At 42.2% G+C, this 20,040-nt stretch overlaps 2 protein-coding genes across 5 annotated transcripts in view; one reads left to right on the forward strand and one right to left on the reverse strand.

Moving 5' to 3' along the window:
* The window catches only part of scube3 (signal peptide, CUB domain, EGF-like 3), a 127,352-nt gene that overhangs the window by 86,942 nt on the left and 20,370 nt on the right, over positions 1-20,040 (forward strand). For 2 of the 3 annotated variants that reach the window (XM_035382258.1, XM_035382259.1), the window contains 10 exons: positions 934-1,050; positions 1,602-1,763; positions 3,016-3,219; positions 3,623-3,784; positions 4,203-4,370; positions 4,974-5,135; positions 5,529-5,726; positions 6,755-6,907; positions 7,965-8,044; positions 8,480-10,317. In XM_035382258.1, coding sequence (XP_035238149.1) covers positions 934-1,050; positions 1,602-1,763; positions 3,016-3,219; positions 3,623-3,784; positions 4,203-4,370; positions 4,974-5,135; positions 5,529-5,726; positions 6,755-6,907; positions 7,965-8,044; positions 8,480-8,632 — 1,559 coding nt within the window. In that variant the 3' untranslated portion in view covers positions 8,633-10,317. Of the gene's footprint in view, positions 1-933; positions 1,051-1,601; positions 1,764-3,015; positions 3,220-3,622; positions 3,785-4,202; positions 4,371-4,973; positions 5,136-5,528; positions 5,727-6,754; positions 6,908-7,964; positions 8,045-8,479; positions 10,318-20,040 lie in introns of those variants that run through there. The other variant, XM_035382260.1, reaches the window with a different exon arrangement.
* LOC118208020 (class I histocompatibility antigen, F10 alpha chain-like) overlaps positions 11,714-20,040 on the reverse strand; it is a 37,020-nt gene continuing 28,693 nt past the window's right edge. The window contains exons 1-7 of one of the 2 annotated variants that reach the window (XM_035382283.1): positions 19,558-19,765; positions 16,905-17,165; positions 16,112-16,378; positions 15,344-15,634; positions 15,047-15,163; positions 14,925-14,960; positions 11,714-13,272 (exon numbers count right to left, since the gene is read on the reverse strand). In XM_035382283.1, the coding sequence (XP_035238174.1) occupies positions 14,953-14,960; positions 15,047-15,163; positions 15,344-15,634; positions 16,112-16,378; positions 16,905-17,165; positions 19,558-19,618 (1,005 nt within the window). In that variant the 5' untranslated portion in view covers positions 19,619-19,765 and the 3' untranslated portion in view covers positions 11,714-13,272; positions 14,925-14,952. Of the gene's footprint in view, positions 13,273-14,924; positions 14,961-15,046; positions 15,164-15,343; positions 15,635-16,111; positions 16,379-16,904; positions 17,166-19,557; positions 19,766-20,040 lie in introns of those variants that run through there. The other variant, XM_035382284.1, reaches the window with a different exon arrangement.

Consider the following 20,040-nt stretch of genomic DNA (forward strand, 5'->3'; position numbering starts at 1 on the left):
CTCTCTGACTCCCGTACACCAACACTACAGCCATAGCTGCATAGGTACCCACTTTCTCTCTCTCTGACTCCCGTACACCAACACTACAGCCATAGCTGCATAGGTACCTCTCTCTCTCTCTCTCGCTCTCTCTGACCCTCATACACCCACACTACAGTCTAGAGCAGCATAGGTACCACTCTCTCTCTGACCTCATCTATATCTGCAGCATAGTACAGAGTTGTAGTCAGTTCCACTTCAGTTGAGTCCATTCAGGAAATTAAGAACATTAGAACATTATGAGAATTTTTTCAATTCAAAAACTGATTTTCACTTCACTTCTTGGCTTGACCAAACAGACATGGAACTGAACCCAACCCTGCAGTAGTCATCATCTTATTTTGGTAGTCTGTACCCATCTGCAGTTGGAGAAAATTCACGCTACATCCACTGTATCATATTATTTCCTCCTTAGCACTCTTATCTGTGCTCAGCGGGTGAATATTCTTGAAATTTCAGAGTTGAACATCAGCTAATGTAAGCTATTTACACTGAGTTCAAATGGACATTGCACACACTTTCATTGCTGATAATATAAACTGAGCTGAGTTGTAAGGACCTTGCAGTGGAATGTATGTGCAGTATTTGATCTCTCATTCTGTGGGCTGTTCAAGGGCAGTGTGTCTTGCCTTTCTGGAAATTCAGCAAATTCACATGCACTCCGTACTGTATGTCACTGCTAGGTATACGGATGTCATTAGGGGCTAGATATGCAGGTCGGCGCTACACTCCATACAGTAAAAATAAAATTGTTTGACTGAATATAAAAATTGAGTATGAACAGATGAATATATGGGATGTCCTGGTGGCATTATGGGATTGTATCAAGTCAAGTTGACTTTTCTTTTGACAAATGAGATGATTCAATGCACACGACACCTGCTTTGTCTGTAGAGACTCTGGCCCCTCCAGTGAAGCAGACCACCTCCTTCAAGATCAAAGACGCAAAGTGCCACCTGCACCCCAAGCTGAAGGGCCGGGTGGACGAGGGGGGGCGCACGCTCGGGCCAGGTGAGGCACTGCCCGGCCTGAGTGCCAGCTCTCTCTGTTACTGACGGACAGCAGTGATGATTTAGGCAGTGTGGTACCACCCTGTGCCCTCCTCATGGCAAACTGCTCAAGCTACACAGGTGTGTGCTTGCATATGATGAGGGATACTCCTGGAAAATGAAGTTGCCTGAAGAGATGTTGGTGGGTCAGAAGGGGGTACTCTTCCCTAAGAGAAATCCAGTGCCCCAGCACAGCGATGGGGGCACTGCACTGTGTAAGATGTAGTCATAAATGTTTGGGTGTTACCCCTGTCATCTTACAAATCTATCACCCAAATAATTTCCTACATCTGATTGGCTACTCAACCTCTTGCCTCCCCTGCCCACTTTGATTCCCCAGGTTGTGTTTTTATTTTATTTGACCTACCTAGAAAATTAAATAACAGATATGATTGACTGTCTAATTTAGCCTGGCATTCCTAGCCTTTAGCCTTTCCTAAATCTCCTGCCGTTGGTGCTCGCGCTCATTCTCGCCCTGCCCGTGTGGGCGTGGTTACCCTGCCCCCCCTGCAGGAGGCGGGCAGCCCTGCAGCAACTGCCTGGTCACCTTCGTCAACCTCAAGTGCGACTCCTCCAAGAAGACCAAAGGTCGGCGCGCCCGCAACCCGGCCAGCAAGGAGGTGACCCGCATCACGCTGGAGCTGGAGGCCGAGGTGAAGCCGGGGGACACCACAGGTGAGCCGGGCGGCCGGCCGGCCGTCTGTCTGTCTGTCTGTCTGTCTGTCCCTGAGGGGCTGGCCTCTGGATCAGCGCTTCTTAAACTATGGAGCGGGGTCAAAAATGGGTCCCAGAGTGAGTCTGCAGTTCGCTAAGCTAGGCTAGTACATGTATTTGATGGGTCCCTGAAAGGTACTAAATTTCTCATTTTGGTCCCCACAATACTAGTATTTTTAATTTGGATCCCGATATTAAAAAGTTTGAGAAGCGCTGCTCTAGAGCATATGCCCCATGTCCCCGTATTAAACATGAGTCTGCGTCTACGTGAGCTTGAGCCAGAACGCTGAATCACACTTTGCTTGAGCTGAACGCCGGGCGCTGCTGAGGCTGATCTGGCTGCCGGACTGGAGCGGTGGTAAATACATGTGGTGTCTCTCTTCATCTGAGACCGCAGCTCAGCGTAACAACAAAAGCCCCACTTTTTCTCTTGATGTCAGGGACGGCTTGTAGCTACTCAATGTCGATGTCCGCACAAGCTGTTTTTAATATCGCAACGAAAAACATATTATTCCCAGATGAGACGCTGCTGTCGTACCCTTGAGCAAGGTACTTCATATCCAGCTGTATAAATGGATACTTGGTAAAAATGCTAAACTGTGTTGCTTCTGAGAGCTTCTGCTAAATGCCAGTAATGTAATATAATTTGGTTCATATAATACTGAATTTGCGATGGGTGCAGTGATAAAATGAGGCGATGATGTACAGAACTACAAGACTCATACCTGTGCCTGCTTCCTAGTTGGAACACACACACACACACACGTACACACACATGCGCACACACACACACACACACACACACAGACGCACACGCGCACATACACACACAATAAGTGTTTCTGTTGAGGCACTAAGTGAGATAACCCCATAGGGGGTTGAGAGGGAATCCACACTTAGCAGCTTATCCTTCACTGTCACTTTGAATGAAGCTTCAACATTCTGAGAGTCACTGAAGGTGGTGGGTGGCCATCTTCACCTTTTCACATCTGGATCCACCCACAGACAGTACATTAAATCTAGTGCAAGGAATAAGAAATAAGGTAGAATCACATCTAGCCATCCCAGTTCACTGGGAAATCTTGAGTTGTAGCATTGCTGCTAGTGTATCACAGGAATGTTGCGAGCGTATGGTACCTAGCTGGTTTCATACACACTTACCAACTGCTCCTCCCCCACCACCCCACCCCACTCCACCCACCCCACCTCACAGGAAGCTGCAACCTCAGCTGCCTGAGGCAGCGCATGGAGAAGCAGGTCAAGTTGTACATCAAGGCCCTGAAGAAGTCCATCAACCAGGAGCGGTTCCTGATCCGCGTGGCGGGGCTGGAGTACGAGGTGGCTCAGAAGCTGCCGCAGGCGGGCGACAGGCAGGAGAACTGCGGCCCGGGCCGGGAGAAGGACAGCGGCCGCTGTGGTAAGGGAGGCGCAGGCAGGAGCTGCCGCTCACTCTGCTCGGAAGTTAGTTTCCTGTTTTTCTTACTAAGGGTTGAGGTTAACATCTGGGTCGGGTTTCAGTTCCTAAGGAGAAACCTCTTCCTCTAGCAGTAAGACAGTGTGAATCTTGGAGAGGCTCCAATTTCTATGTATTTGGGAGTCTTCATATCTCTGCATTACTCTGACAGTGTTTGAGCAGGTTTGAGTGTGTGCAGGGCAGTGTGAGTGTACATGTGTGTAGAGGTTAGAGTGTATCTGGGCAGGGTGTGTGTGCGTGCATGTGAGTATGTGTGCGTGTGTGTGTGCGCATTTGTGTGATTGCCAGGGCTGTAGGTACCTGCATATACTGCTGTTTTACTGGATTCCCGTGGCTGATCTCTCAGTCAGATGTTTGCCCGGGTCCTACTACCACGGTGAGCAGGAGCGCTGCATCCAGTGCCCGCCTGGCACCTTCCAGGAGAAGGAGGGGCAGTTGGCCTGTGACCTGTGCCCCGGCAGCGACGGGCACGGCCCTGTCGGTGCCCGCAACATCACATCCTGTGCAGGTAGGCTGCATAGCCCATAGATGGCGCTGTTTCCTTCTCATTTCTTCAAATGAATTTGCAATCGCTCATTCCTTTAGAGACACAGATGTCACTTTTGTTACTCATGTCAGTGTTGTCCTTGAATTTTCTGAATTGATGTTTAGGACACTTATGGACAGAGTGTTTTATGGGATTCAGTGCTTCATGCATATTTATAAATACAAATGCCCTTGGACACTGTGATCTGTTTCATTGTTCATATTGTGATATTTCAACCATTTAATTTCAAAAGAACACAGCAAGGAGTGCTCTATCCCACAGCAGCTCACTGAATGCACACTGTTATCTAGTCGCTGTACGTGAACATTATAGTGAGTAGACAACTGGAGGACCGTGCTTTGTTTTCCGAACTTTGAACCGTTTGCTTCTCCGAATGCAGGCCAGTGCCCGACGGGGTACTACTCCAGTGACGGGTTTAAGCCCTGCCAGCCGTGCCCGCAGGGCTCCTACCAGCCTGACCCAGGCCGAACGCTCTGCTTCCCCTGTGGAGGGGGGCTGAGCACCAAACGCGAAGGGGCCAGCTCCTTCCACGACTGTGAGGCCAAAGGTGAGCGACCCAACACACCAGACTGGATCAGCCTCGCTGTGTGGCCTCCCAGTACTGTACTGTTATTATCTTGCATATACTTCATTCTGATCTACAGTACAGCCAGTCGGAAGCTGCAGTAGATAATACAAAGATAGATTGACTGTTGTAACTTGTAAAAACAACAGCCTTTTAGTATTAGCTTGCTAAATTGAAAATGTTTCTAATGTATTCAATTTATGTGGTAAATGCAGCACTGATATGTTTGAATATAGTCACACATTGCTATCCATAACAGAGGACATAACTGGGCACTGTCTCTTAGCAAGAGAAAAGATATGCTCTACATTCATCATGTACAGTATTTACATCTCTTGTATAGAGGTGTGAGTTAATTATACTGAATCATATTGTGTCCAGTTAACAGGGAACTCTGTCAGTGTTGTGGGGTAATGAGATAATGCTCCTGTAATGAATGTATTAGGGAAATGTTTTGAGAATGACACATGATGGCTAGCTGATGTCTCACGTGTGTGTGCATGTGTGTGTGTGTGTGTGTGTGCATGTGTGTGTGTGTGTGTGTGTGCATGTGCGTGCGTGCGTGCGTGTGTGTTCTGCCTGCAGTCCAGTGCTCTCCTGGGCATTACTACAACACCACGGTTCATCGGTGCATTCGCTGCCCTCTCGGCACATACCAGACTGAGTTCCGGCAGAACTACTGCATCTCCTGCCCTGGCAACACCACTACCGACTTCGATGGAGCCACCTCTGTCTCCCAGTGCAAGAGTGAGTGCCTCACACACATGCTGTCAGACTTCACCACCACACCCCGTTCATTGGCACATATCAAAGCTGTTTAATACACACTTCTATAGCATGTTGCTATATATATATATTTCTGGATGTGGGAATTATATTACTACCCTAGGCCTGCACAGAAGACATGGGTTGCTGTGGTTTATTCCTGTGGTACAATTCAGAGAGTAGTAGAAAATATTTCAACATTACCATACCTTGAGACTCGATAAATACTTGTACAGTAATGTCAAAATGTTGTCTTCTACACATCACACTTTACCAGTCCATGTTTGAGGGTGCCTGTTTTCTTCCTGTTTTGTTAACCGGTGTCACACCCTCCTGTGTCATATGTGTGTATGTGTGTGTGTGTGTGTGTCGCAGATAGGGAGTGTGGGGGAGAGATGGGCGAGTTTACTGGCTATATTGAGTCGCCCAACTATCCAGGAAACTACCCCGCCAACGTGGAATGCACCTGGAACATCAACCCCCCGCCAAAACGCAAGATTCTCATCGTAGTGCCCGAGATATTCCTGCCCTCAGAGGATGAGTGTGGAGACGTACTGGTCATGAGGAAGAACTGTGAGTCATCGTCACACCTACGCCCACCCTGAATGTGACAATGAACACCACACATTTACGGTCAGAAGGGATATGTGTGTGTGTGTGGTTTTTTTTTACATGGCTAGTTGGTTATTTCCCTGTGAAGTATCTTTGTGACAGTGCCTGAAACAAGTAATACAAATACAGCTAGACAAATTGAATTGAATTGTAGCCATCTCACGCCTTCTCTCTGTACCCCAGGCTTATTATATTCTGACTCTCTATTCAGTCCAAAGAGCCTGCTGAATTAACAGGCACTGTGGAAATTCTTCACAGCAGCATAACTCACATCCGAGTGGGAAAACTTCTGACCTGATCTGACCCAATATGGCTCTCTCAGACCTGTAGCCATTACTTTTAATGAAGAGAACCATTCTACTTCTAGTCATTCTACTTCTGTGCCTTTGTTGTCCCAAGGTGCACTCCATTTAAAGTAAATAAAGGATAAATAAGAAAATAAATAATTATGGAACAAATTTCTTTTATGTAAACTAAGGAATTAGCATTTATAAGGACGTGTTGGGGGTTCTGAAGGAAATGTTTAGTTCAGGGATCCAATGTTCCTTGGAGGACTAGTGTGTGCACATGTGTTTGGTACAAGCATTTATTCTGGGTTAGTGGCTACACTATTTACAGTACACCAATCCTGGTTCATATACACCCATGGCTACTTTATTTCAGATCTCAGTAAGCATTTTCAGCTTCGGGATTTTCGGGATGCATGTGCAGTTTTGCAGCTGTAATTCTTGCCTTAATTAAAATAGTCAAATCAAATAAATGATTGGGGATAATGAAACAATTAGGAGCAGGAGCTGTGCGCGAATCAGCCCTGGCTGTTGTGTTACCGTGATTAGGGTGTAATCTTCGTTAGCGCTGCGCCAGTGGGGATATGCACGTGGGCGTGGCACCCGGGAGACCCGGCGCTGAGCTTGCTCTCTGCCAGACGAGTCCTCGTTCGTACGCGCTCCTTCCCCGACTGACGGCAGGTCCCGCGTCGCCCCCTACAGGGTCGGCCAGCTCCATCACCACGTACGAGACGTGCCAGACGTACGAGCGGCCCATCGCCTTCACCGCCCGCTCCCGCCGCCTCTGGATCAACTTCAAATCCAACGAGGCCAACAGCGCCCGCGGCTTCCAGATCCCATACGTCACCTACGACGGTACGCACTGCTTGGCCACTCCCCCTTTACCCATATGGAGTGTACTTCAATATATGGAGATGAAATATATGAATTCAAATTATATATTTTTTGTATATTGCAATACTGCACAAAATATATGGGCAAATCTATGTCATTGACACTTTCAGATATTGCTGGGAAATATGATAAATATATTTCACAGCAAAAACTAAAAATATAAATGTTAAATGCACAATATAGAAAATGTTTATCCTGTGAAACTAGTCCAATTTTAAGATTTGTTTTTATTCATTTCACGATTCACGAGAAATCAAAATGGCAAAATGCCTAAATGAAAATAAGGTTTTTCAGACCACAAGAATGACAATTCAGCCAATTTTCGAAAGAAAATGAATCTCTGGCAGTCATGAATCTTGCACTGTATCTGGGTTATGTTCATTTTTCTTCTGTCTAACAAAATTAAGCCCCCTTTATTTGAGGTTGGAGGCTTTTTAATGTAAAACTTTCTGGAAAAATACTTTTCCAGATAAAACCACAATTTCCTTTGCTATTTCACTGTTGATTGACAGCTCATAACAAACTTAATCCTTGTATTTTAACACAGGAATAGCTGCTGACCAAATATTTATGGAAATTAAGAAAGCAGATAATAGTAGATACGTAACAACTTAGAAAGCAAATAATATAACAAATAATAATATAACTTTTGCCTGTTTTAGCCTGTTTTATATGTTGCTACCTCTAAAAGTATTTATTCTACTTTGGAAGCCAGCTTGCTTTCCTGTTTCTTGTTTAGATTGCTAATAGGCAACTACAGTACCTCCTGAACTATGCAGCATAAGGACCGTGATTCAGAGGAATTCCCAGATCTACACACACTTTCACACAAAATCTACCAGAGAACAGTCAGCAAGGCCTGATCTGAAGTGATTATACTCACCCAAACATGTACCAGGTTTTAGAAAGAAATCTGCATTTTATATCGGTTTAACAGTGGCTTGGATATATGGCAGTAGAATTTGTCATGTCAGTAGATGTGGTTTGGGAAATGTAAATGCTTTGTTTTATGTTTCAGAGGACTATGAACAGCTGGTGGAAAACATTGTGAGGGATGGAAGACTCTACGCCTCTGAAAATCACCAAGAAATCCTCAAAGTGAGAAATCAAGGCAACAAAATGCAAAGACCAACCATCCAAAACAATACTATCCCACTGTGTTTACACACTTAATATAATCAAAATATAGTATCTACACCTCAACATCATCAAACACTGTATAAATAAACCAAGGCCCATAAACTCATTAATAATTCCTGTTATAGAGTGACAACAGCATTTTAACATCAACCAAACACTACCTCTCTCAGACATTAAACTATTTGTGAATGGAATTCAAACTAAACATTTTCTCTTCCTGTTACCTGATGTTGTCTTAGTCAGTGCATGTATTGTCTTCCTGGGTCACTCTGTGCAATGTGAAGAAAAACAGCAAAGGAGACCCTCTAACTTTTAAAATGGCCGCGTTGTACTGCACACAGAAAAGTCTGAACGCTGTTCTCAGGTGTTTGCTGGTTCTCCTTTTCTCTGCAGGACAAAAAGTTGATAAAGACCCTGTTCGATGTGCTGGCCCACCCGCTCAACTACTTCAAATACACGACCAGGGAGTCCAACGAGATGCTGCCCCGCTCCTTCATACGCCTCATCAGCAGCAAAGTCTCAGAATTCCTGCGGCCATACAAGTAGTCCCCGGGCCCCGCCCTCCCCCAACGCCACCAGGCCCCGCCCCATACCTGCAGGGCTCCTAGCAACAAGACAACACGGAACTTTTACTTTCTCCAGCGGCTTTGAAAACATACTTCACTATGCAGACTTTCATGTTTGGCTTTGTTTTTTGTTTTTTTCCTCCCGCTCCTCCCTCCCTCCAATCTGCCACTCACAGCAGAGCTTTACCCATCAAAATCACGTCACACGTAGACTTGGTTAGACTTTTGCGTCCCGTATGAATATTTGTGTTTATATGTTGTTTGTCTGTTTGTTTTTGTTTTCATTATTTTTCCTTCCTGAAAAGAAAACCCCCCCACTGAGCATTTGGCTGCTATTCGCAGATGGGTCCACTGTCCCAATAATCTCTTATTACAGTAATAAGGGAATATTAAACATTTCAAAAGAAATGTCTTGCTTAGCCAGGGTGAGGGAGAAGCAAAGTGCTTTTCTTTTCATTGAACATTTAGGAATACTTTGCCAACCAAGCAGTGATGAATTATTATGAATTATGAATATTAAGAGATGAATGTAGTGGCCATTTGGTAAGCCCTATGAATGGGATCTACACCTGGCAAGTGAGAACAGGCCTCCCTAAAAGAGTGGCTTATTATGGATATACAGCCACCAGTTTGGGCCCAGCTCCAGCTCTTACCAAATCCCAACTCATTTATCCTTTAATAATTTTATAACATTCTATGACCTCTACCATTCTCTCCTAAAGTAGGGTCTTTTTTTCATTTCATAGCATTCAAAGCCAAATGTTACGAGCTCTTAGAGCAATTTTCTTATTAAGATATTGCTGTTAAAACAGTTGATTTTTTGTATCTGTTCGGTTCGTTTGTGTTGTATTATTGTCTGTTGCTTACTTTTAGAACAATTATTTTATATTCCAATTAACTAACTTATCAAAGCGAAAAAATATAGGATTGTTTTTTTTTTTTGTTTGTTTTTTTTCGAACATAAAATGAGAAAATCTTTGGGAAAAGAAAACAGAGCTGTATGTGTGGGAGCAGTGCTGTCATAGCACTCCACACTGTGAAAGAGGCCGAGAGACGTCTTTGCTGCTCGCTCCGAAAGGTCACTTTAAAACTTCGATCTCGTCTTTTGACCTTGCGTTTTAGCCTCCTTCCCTCAGGAGGACCCCCCCCCCCCCCTGCTTCTTCACGAGGAAAAAAGCATCGTTGTTATAAAAGGTTGCATTTAAAGTGGCGATTAAAGGATAGACCGGATTCTGGCACGCGTACGCAGGTCAGTTACCGAGGACGGTCAAGCTACTATCCCAGGACCGTACTAACGAGTTTATTTTGCGTGCTGAGAAAGGAAACTCTTTCTATGGTAAACCGGTTTCGTTGTTTTCAGTGAATGTTGTAATTGACGAACGGACTTAGACGAGGATTGTGCCCGAGGGTCGACTTCCCCGGAGCACGACCCTAAACTACGTACTGCCCTCCTTGCCCCCCTCACTCCCTAATTCCAAAGACATAACTTCTCCCCTTCCCTATATCTCAAAAATAGTCTGTCCCGTTAAAACCAGCTCTTCCAAAGACTGCCCCCAATGGCAGGACAAATGATTATCTTGTGCACTAGATCAAGACTTGTCACCCTACCTTTGTTGTATGTGCAATGAATTTAGTCTCCATATGTCCTTTTCTGTGCATAAAAAACCAAGAACAATATTTAAAACTGCCAAAACTGTATAATGGAATGTCTTAATTTTATGTTTTGAAAGAATTTATTCTTAGGAGTAATTATAAGATATAGTGACTAGTTTTTGATTTTGCCTTTTAAAAAAGAAAAGAAATCTTGCATCCCTTACACTGAAATTCACAAAAAAGATTGAATAATCAACAATGTAATGTACATAAATGTATTTCTGAATCGACACCAGTTATATTTTGAGAACGACTCCCTCTGTAATTGTTTTTGAGATGCCCTTTGAACAGAACATTGATTTCTGTACTTGTTCAGTATTTGCTTTCTCACTTTCAGGAGTCAGTTAGTACTTTACGCCAGATCGTTGTTTTCATTGTGAATACAGAAGATGTAACTCTGGGTGGTGCACAGGTACAACTACATCACCAGCCAGTGACCCGTGTAATGATTGGTGGTTCAAAGACAAAAAGAGGCAAGGATGTTGGACTCCTGGACAGACATTTCAGTAGAGGCACAGATGGTTGTCCTTGTCATGCTCACCCATTAGCAGAGAAGCTATAGTAGGAATGCCATTGATGTATTCTTTTGAATGTTCAAAAGGCCAACCTTCAAGTTTTCTTGTTGCCTCCAGTATTTATATCTGCTTTGTTTTTGGTTATTTCTTCCTACATATCACCACATATCACCCCCCCCCCCCCCCCCCCCCGACTCCTGCCTCGATTCCCTCCCCACACACCTTCTATTCATGCCATTTCCCTGCAAACTCAAAAGATCCCCCTCATCCTTTTCTCTCTGAAACTGAACACATGGATGTTTTTTTTGGGTTTGTTTTGTTTTTCTTTTGCTTTTTTAAATAAGAGTTTGCTATGATTTATCATAGAGTTGATAATGGTATTTGCACTTGAAAATTGTTATTGCTCATGTAAAAAGTGTCTGGATTTTGTATTTTGTCTTTTTTTAAATGAATGGAATTGGTGTTCTTAACCTCGTGGAAGCTTTCATGTTTTCATTCAATCCCCTCTGAATATCAAAACATAATTTCATCAACAGAAATCTGCAAAAATCTGCAAATGACTGTTACACATTTAAAGCGTATTTAAATGTACAGTCATTTTAATGAAAAATGTTCGTGACACATAGGAGCCAGGAGTAGGTTTTTGGCACTTGGGAGTTGACGCATGAATTTTAATATTGTGCTGTCATTTTGACTGAAAAGGACACGTGTCATCGGTACATTCATTTAACATCAGAAAAAAATAAAATGATTCACAAAATTGACAAATTAGAAGTGAACCTATGGTGGAAAGTAAGCTAACTTGTGGAAGATGGATCTGTGTCTAATTTAAGGCCCAGCAGCTCTGTAATTTAAGAACTGCCCTTGTGTACAAAGCAGAAATCATTTCCACGCCTGTTTAACAAAAGATTTTTATTTGTATCTGAACATTTGCAGAATGTTTTGCCGGGTGAAAACATCTGTATTCCACTTTATCTTCAAATGCAACATAATTATGATCACTAAACACTACTACACACTGCCAGCCAACCTGCAGACATTTTCTTTATTTTTAGGATTTTGGATATTTTTTCAGGATTAAAATAACATTGTGTAAATTTCAGGATTTACACAAAGCTATTTGAAGCTCTAATGCCATGCAAGGATATAAATACTGCTATAGGCTATGTATATCTTTTTGTGTGTGTGTGTGTGTGTGTGTGTGTGTGTGTTTGCCTTTGACACAAACACTCTGTTAGGTTTATTTGTGCCACAACCACCTCTGGCCAACACAATTCAGTTATCTTTTCATTTTTTTGGAATGCTTTGAGGCCACTTTGTCCAGTCATGATGACCCTGTAAACGCTACCTCTCTCTCCTGGGCTCTTAAACAGTCTTCCCTTCACAGGAAGCAAACGCAGAGATGCCTAAGATCAGACCCAGAACTGACACTACAAACATAGAATGGCACCGGTGTTGCTGGGTCTGTAAAACAGTGTAATGAGTAGTGCATCAAAATTTCATTGTGATTATTGCATAAAATAATAAATTTTAAAAAATGTAAGCTATGAAAACAGATGATTTATGCTTTGTAAATGTTAGTCATTTTTCAAATATGAAAATGTATATATTGTAATTGTAATATATATTGTAATCAATGGCCATAGGTACACATGCTACTATAGAAAATATTTGGCTGATTCAAAATAATTAAGAAGCCCATGTACTAACTGTTCTTCAAGCTGCCTAACTCGCCTTAACCCTCAGTCTCGCTGTTTTCCTAATTTTCCTAACCCTAATTTGAGCCCTAAAACTTAGGCATAGGCACTTTTGAAAACATCTAATTACTCATTTAGAATTGATGAAAAACAAAGCTAAAATCATGAATTAAATAATACAAATGAAAAATAATATGGTTGAGGTTATTTAAAAAATAATCATTTCCCTGAAAAAAATATGAATATATTCTAAATCTATTTATGGTCATAGGTACTGGCCATAGGCCATGCTACTAGAGAAAATTTTTGTCTCATCCAAAAACAAATCCATGTCCTAACCTTTCTTTAAGCTGCTGAACACAGCTGTGAATTGCCTCAACCCTCAGACTCAACTTTCATTACCCTAACCTTAATTGAATTAGTTAAATATCTGATTTTTCCATTAAAAATGATGGAAACGTATTTGAAGTGATCTATTTAAATCTGCAAATATACAAAGCTATATAGTCAAAACAATTGGATAATCCAAACAAAACAAAAATATCAGAGCTCTGCTTCTATAATAAGTTTCAAAATAAAATAGTGTCCAATGTCCATCTACCCGGATGGTATGATTTTTCTTAGGATTATGGTGGAGATCTCTAAGCTTATCTGTAGTTTAGTAGAGATGGGATGCAGTGCTGATCCGTCTTCTCCTCTGTAGCACTAGTTCACTGTTCATGGGTGGTGAATCGTCCACTGGCTTGGCCAAAGTTCTAACAAAACAACACAAAAAGGAATCCGCAGCATGCAAAAGCAGATGTTTAACCAATGATAAACTTAGTTGTGTTCTTGTAAATCTTTTAACAGAACTGAAAGTTAATGTTTTAAACTAGTTCACTGTGTAGCTAGTGCTGTGTCTCTTGAGCCGCTTTTCCACCGCATGGTACCGGCTCAACTCGACTCTACTCAACAGTTTTGGTTTGCCATCGGGCAAAAGTTGTGGATAGTACCTGGCATCTGGTACTTTTTTTGGTATCACCTCCATCAAGGTTCCAAGCGAGCTGAGGCGATACCAAATGATGACGTGAAAACACTCCAGACCACTGAATGGTCAGAGAGAATCGTTTTCATGCGGCGTCGCTATGACTACCAGCTACATTGATGGGGGTACTATCTGCAGTGGAAAACAAAATACCTGGTACCAAAAGCGAGTAGAGTAGAGTAGAGTCAAGTCGAGTTGAGCCGGTACCATGTGGTGGAAAAGCTGCTTTGCCGTGACATTTGTTGTTCTGTTCAAGTAAGACTGACCCCAATACTTTTCCATAATGCGCCACTAGTGCCCTCTGCTGGGGGAAACACAGCTACTACGAAACAGATAATTACCCTTTATTGGCAATGTTCATATTGAGTGGGTAGCAGCAAGTGTCTTGAATAATACAAGTTATGTGTTGAAAGCAACACATAAAGGCTTGATGGCAAATGCATTTCATTTAACTTGCAATGCTTCCATCATGACACTTGAGTGACCAGATAATCACAAATGCAAAATAGCTTAATTTCATTGCACTTAATTTTCTCAGTAACTGCATTCACAATAGATCTGGTCCATTTTTCAAGGAAGGTAGGTAAAGGCTAAAGAACATGCTGCCCAGATCAGTGAAACTGTGAAGTTGGTGTTCTACACAAAATTCAAAAATATGTCTAAGCAGATATACCATTGGAGGAAGACGCATGGCGCAGCAGAAAGTGAGAGCAAATGACCAACCAGCAGGGGTTGCAGGTGCACAATGAGGCATTGTCATCCTGGATGATGCTAGCATGGCCCAGACAATACCAGACAATGGGGCTATCCATGCATTGGAGCAGTACTTTAACATGACGAGCTGCCAGCAGCCCAAGGTCCTTTACTGTTAAAGTGCTCTACAGATGTGCAAAGTTCAGTGAGTTTTGCTATGCATGAATTTAAGTTGCATTGGCAGGAAAAGTTAACAAATAAAACTAAAATAAGAGTGGCTCCAGCACCTGTGGTGCTTGCCCCCCTAATAATGAAAACAATATATTAATAAGATAATAGGCATATGGGATGTTGACAGTGTCGTGGCAATTGCAGATGGCGTTCTGCATGTCCATTGAAGCGCACTTGATTCAATATACCACGTTACAGCAAACACACGCACCAATAAATGTAAGGCACTTGACTATTTGATAGCAAGAGAACCAAAATTACCAGAGTCTGCAATTCCATTGAATACTAAAAAGAAAATTACTCATCCTGACCAGGTACAATAAAGGATTTCTAAATGATAGAGGAGTGTGAAGCTGGGTCTTCAGACTCTAAAACTGAGAGCACAAACCATCAGTGATACATCTTCAGAAGGGACAGAACAGTATACTCCTCAGTAAACATTAATATTTAGACACTTACCTTTAGCAAGAAAGTATCCAATGGAGGTCTAGATGCCTGTAAAAAGAGAAATCTATTAGGAAAACAATATTACACCCTTTCCCCATTCCACACATCCCCATAAATACCGTTTATGCCCTCACCTCTGCGTCTCTTCTTATAGACGATAAACGCAGCGATGGCAAAGATCAGAACCAGAACCAGAACCAGCACTACAACCACAGAACTGATGACTGCAACATCAGCACCTTCACCTGGTTCTGTAAAACAGTGTAATACATTGACAAAATCAGTAAGTAAATTGGTTAACGTTTATGGAAAGTAGCAGACTTTACAAATATGCACTTGTACAAAACGCAATGTTCTTCCACCCTGTCCCACTGACTCCACAATAATACAATAATGTGCTGCAGAACATGTACAGTATTTATGTGCATTACCCCAGTTGATGTCCAGCTTGTTGTCCAGAGCAAGGTGTGTGACAGAGCAGGTGTAACGGTGTTTCTCTCTCGCTTTCTCCGAACTGATACTAAGGGTTCTCCTCGTCTGGTAAGTCCCGTCTCCGTTGGGTAACACCTCCCCGAAAATGAGCTCCTCGTCTGGAATGGGACGGTCGTCTCTCAGCATGGTCAGGTTGATGTGCCGGGGGTAGAAGCCAGTGGCCAGACAGCTCACCTTCACCACTCCAGTCTCCCTGCATGTCTTCTGGATTAGTCTGACTCTGGGCCTCTCTGATGGGGAAAACAACAGTGCATCAGCCAGAGAAGTAGCTGTTATACAGGGACGCAGGGAAGCTGAGATTCCTCACATGGGATGGAAATATACAAAAGTTAGTGAGAAAAATGACAGGTTATGAAGCCCAGAAAAGGTAGTTGCAATTTAGCCAGAAAATCGTTTACATATGAAACATAACAAAAAATAAGAGAAAACAGCCTGGTCATACAAATCATTAAAACTATAAAGGGCAGGTCTGGGCCCTCCAGCAATAGGTCAGACCAAAGATCCTACCTACCAAACCAATCAGAACTGGAACATATACTAAGGTAACAAAATAAGGTAAAATATATAGTTAAATGCAAACCTATTGGGATACAATTTTTCTTGGCCACAGGAAATGTAACAGTACAGTAATTCCACACTGTACAGTATATCAGGGTGTAATGAACATGCGTTTTAGTCAGGTGTATGTTGAAGGTTATAATCCTTACCTTTTCTAAGCACAATATTCTTTTCTTTCTCCAGATAGTACTTCAGTATTTGGATACATATAGGCTGATAAATATCTATAAACCGCATTCGAACAATCTCTGCTTGCTTTGTGGTCCATATAAGCTGTGGCCATAAAGGGCTGACTGTGCGATTATGCGTGTCATAATGTATCGCTTCTGTTCCATCATAAGCATCCCACAGCATGACCTGACTGGGCTTGTCATTGTCCAGCACACATCCAGCCAGCCTCTGATGAACATGAACTCCTTCAAAACAAAGAAAAAATAAGAAGGCAAATAAGCCAGCAGTTTCAAGCATCAACCCACAGTATGTTCTCGACACACTTTGGTATAAAATAATAAGAATACATTTAGTCTAGTCTACTCACAAAACCAAAACTTTGAATACTGATTCACAGAAACAGTCTGGCCTCTTACTGCTGGCTGTGTTAATAATTGATTCTGTGAATGTTACCCTACATTTAGGATATATGATATAACTGACTCACTTTGCCAACTTGCATATGGGCTTCATCAACTATATTTGAGTTGTTTTGTCAAACAACCTTATCACAGATTCTTATTTCCCCCAAAAATTCACTTAGGTCATAGGGTCATCCCATCTCTGAACAATCCTCTGAGTCAGCAAACAGGAAACTTACCAGTATGGCAAGCTGGCACGCTACGGACAAACCATGGCCCTTTTGTATAATAGTGTAATGAAATTTAATGTAGTGTGGTCTTCTGAATGTGGACGGGGCCTGAACTGAACACCTCCCCGCACTCAGCTCACCTTCAGTGTGACTGTCAAAGAACCTTACATGTGTGGGACGTTTCATGCCACTGTAAATGCCTTCTACCACAATGTTTGCACCTAGATGCATAATATCTTGAACTCCCTTTGTGGAGCTTGGTTGGCTTCGAGAGATCATTTTCTTGATGTTGCTGTCATAGTACAGCACCTGAAGATCATCCAAAAATGCCAAAATACTGAATTCTGGGAATTGGGTCTGCCCGTAAATAAGTGTTGCAAACACCCAGATTGAGTGTGAACCTGTGGGGAAACATACCAACATTCATTAGAAGAGTTGCTGAATTATATTTTAACAGTTAAACTATATATAATAAATTCAAAAGACAAATTTGATTTAACTTCAACCTTCAGACATGCCTAGCCAAACCTAGTTAGCGAAGAAAATGGCTAGCCTCCAGCCGACACCACTCGACATACGAGACCCACGTCTCTTCATCTTCTGGATGTCAGGTGATCCTGCTCCATACTACTGGCTGCAGCAAGGGGAAGTTGGGGGAGGGGAAGCAATGGCCCGGGGAAAGCGAGATGGGAATAAAGCCTATTTGAGGGTTCACACCAGGATCGTTTGGTCCAGACTTATTTTATGCCAGGGAAATTACGATTCCCCCATGCTGAAGCTATCTTTTCTGTAAGGTGTAATAGCTTATTAGACAATGCAAATTTCTAGTCTCTGAAGTTAAGTAGATCTCATAAAAAACACGTTTTCAATGTACAAAAATGCCAAGTTACTCACACATACAAGACATACACCGTCTATAACTCATTCCTTCAGACTGCCAAAATCCAGGCCTGCCATTAAAAGTATCGATATCAAAATGATTGTTTGTAGTACCGTAACTTGGCATCATTTTGATATCAATACTTTTAATGGCAGGCCTGAATTTTGGCAGTCTGAAGGAATGAGTTATAGAAGGTGTATGTCTTATATGTGTGAGTAACTTGGCATTTTTGTACGTTGAAAATTTGTTTTTTATGAGATGGACATTTACTGCATACAGCCCTTCACTAAAATGATATGATGACAAAGATATCAAATAAACATGATAGAAAATTTGATAGAAAATGTTGTGGTTCAACTAAACAGTGTATTCCTCTCTACTGCTAGTATAGGTCAATGGATTGTGTATATCAGGCTCTGCTACCTCCCCTGGACATGTTGTCTCAATGATATGGGGGCGTTTTGAAAACCTTGGACCCTCCACTCTTCAGATATGGTGTCAATTATATCAAATAAGCGTCATAGAAAATGTGGCTGGGGTTTGAACATGCAGTACATAGGCAAATTTAATTCAATTAAGTCCCAATTGCTTTATGATACCACAACAGATATCATGCTCTGCTGCCTCCCCTGGACATGTGAGATCAAGTGAAAGAGATTATGTGACAATGTTTTATGGAGTGTGTGAAGAAGGGCATAGTGGAGGTGGGAGAATTTTTAAAAATGTAGCTTCACACTGCTCTCGTTTACCATAAGCCGCATTTCCACAAAAAGTACCCAGAACTTTTAGTCCCAGGAACTACTTTTCAAGGAACTAAAAGGTTCCTTCAGCCCATGGTTGTCTGCGTTTCCACCGCGGTCTAAAGTCCCGCGAAGATTAGGCAAATTAGCCCACTGACGTATGAAAAAGCGACGTTGTCGTCGGTCCATCTGTCCTCAAGCAAAACTGTCGTTGGTAGTTGAACTTGGACCGTTGTTATGCAACAAATAGGATATAACCGGCCAATAGTCAGATTGTAACCGTTTTATATATCCTCTCAAACACATTCATTATGTATTTATGCGAACATTCGCTTCCATGCCTTGACATCCGAAGCGACAGAATGCATTCACATGTATATGTATAACTGGCAACAACAGCAGAAAACATGCACAGGTTGTAAACAATTTGCTGTTTGATTACTTTCTCATCGTCAATTCCATATAGGCTAATCACAAAATGACAAGAATAGAACGAAAACTCGGACTTGCGTGAAAATTTAAATTAGTAGTGGTACAGCCACCATTTGCTTTCCTTCGAAGTTACTGCTAGTCGAGCAGCGAAGTGTGCCCTCCAGATGGGAACCATGCACCATAAATTAGTACATAGTCTTCCTGGTCTTTTTGTGGAATTGAAGAATGGCAGAGTAAAATTACGGCAGTCTGAAAAAGCTAAAGGGACGATTACTAGAATTAACCTGTTATTTTACCCTGACAAAAAGTGCGGAAGGTGATTTCCAGTTTGCTTTTACTGTATCACCAATGTGAATTACGCAGAACTACCGCATACCTCACATAACTGTATCAAACGTTGAGTCAATTACAGACAACAGACAACAGAACCCTCTTCACAGCTCTTTGACGAAGTATAGGCTTAACACGCCTTTTACATGTTACGAATTTTAAGTTGACGAATCGGTTTGATTGTACAGTAGAAAAAATTACGTTGCTAAGTATAAAGTTTTTTTATACATAAGCCATTCACATGAAAACAAGTAACGTAGGCTAATTACAAAGCCAATCCGTTGCCATCAACTGGAATGCTTGTTCACCCGCACAAACATCCACCGCTGTCAAGTGCGTGGTTTGCTTTCAACCAAGCTGGTGATTTATTCAAACCGTCATAAATCAATGACTATAGGCTAAATATGTTACCTGTGTTGACAACAGTTACTGTCGCCTGTAAAAGAAAAAGAAGCGCAGTTATTCGTTCCATAACTTCTTAAAAACCCAACACTCCAAACTTCCCGGCTGCGTTCGGATCCGAGTTTAATACTTCTTCCTGACGTTTCATGGCCACACCTTAAGAGCTTTTCTCTCCCACCTCATTTCCTCCACCACCCACAAACAGTTCGTCGCTGCGGTCACGCCAACTGCACCTGCATGATCGGACCAGCTATCCGCATTTAAATTTTGTGCGCGGTCTACATTACTGTAAATCACTTTACGGTAAATCTAAAGTTACTACTTGCTGTCCGCACTTAAAAATTGTGTGCGCAGTCGACAATACTCTTTTACAGTAAATCTCTCTGTGGCACGAATATACCGCAGATCAAGTTACGACTTGCGCTTTCAATAAGCCAATAAACAAATACTCCAGAATGCAGTATTAAATGATCTACAATGGAGTATCTCCAA

This window comes from Anguilla anguilla, chromosome 11, assembly GCF_013347855.1.
Source record: "Anguilla anguilla isolate fAngAng1 chromosome 11, fAngAng1.pri, whole genome shotgun sequence".
NCBI lineage: Eukaryota > Metazoa > Chordata > Actinopteri > Anguilliformes > Anguillidae > Anguilla > Anguilla anguilla.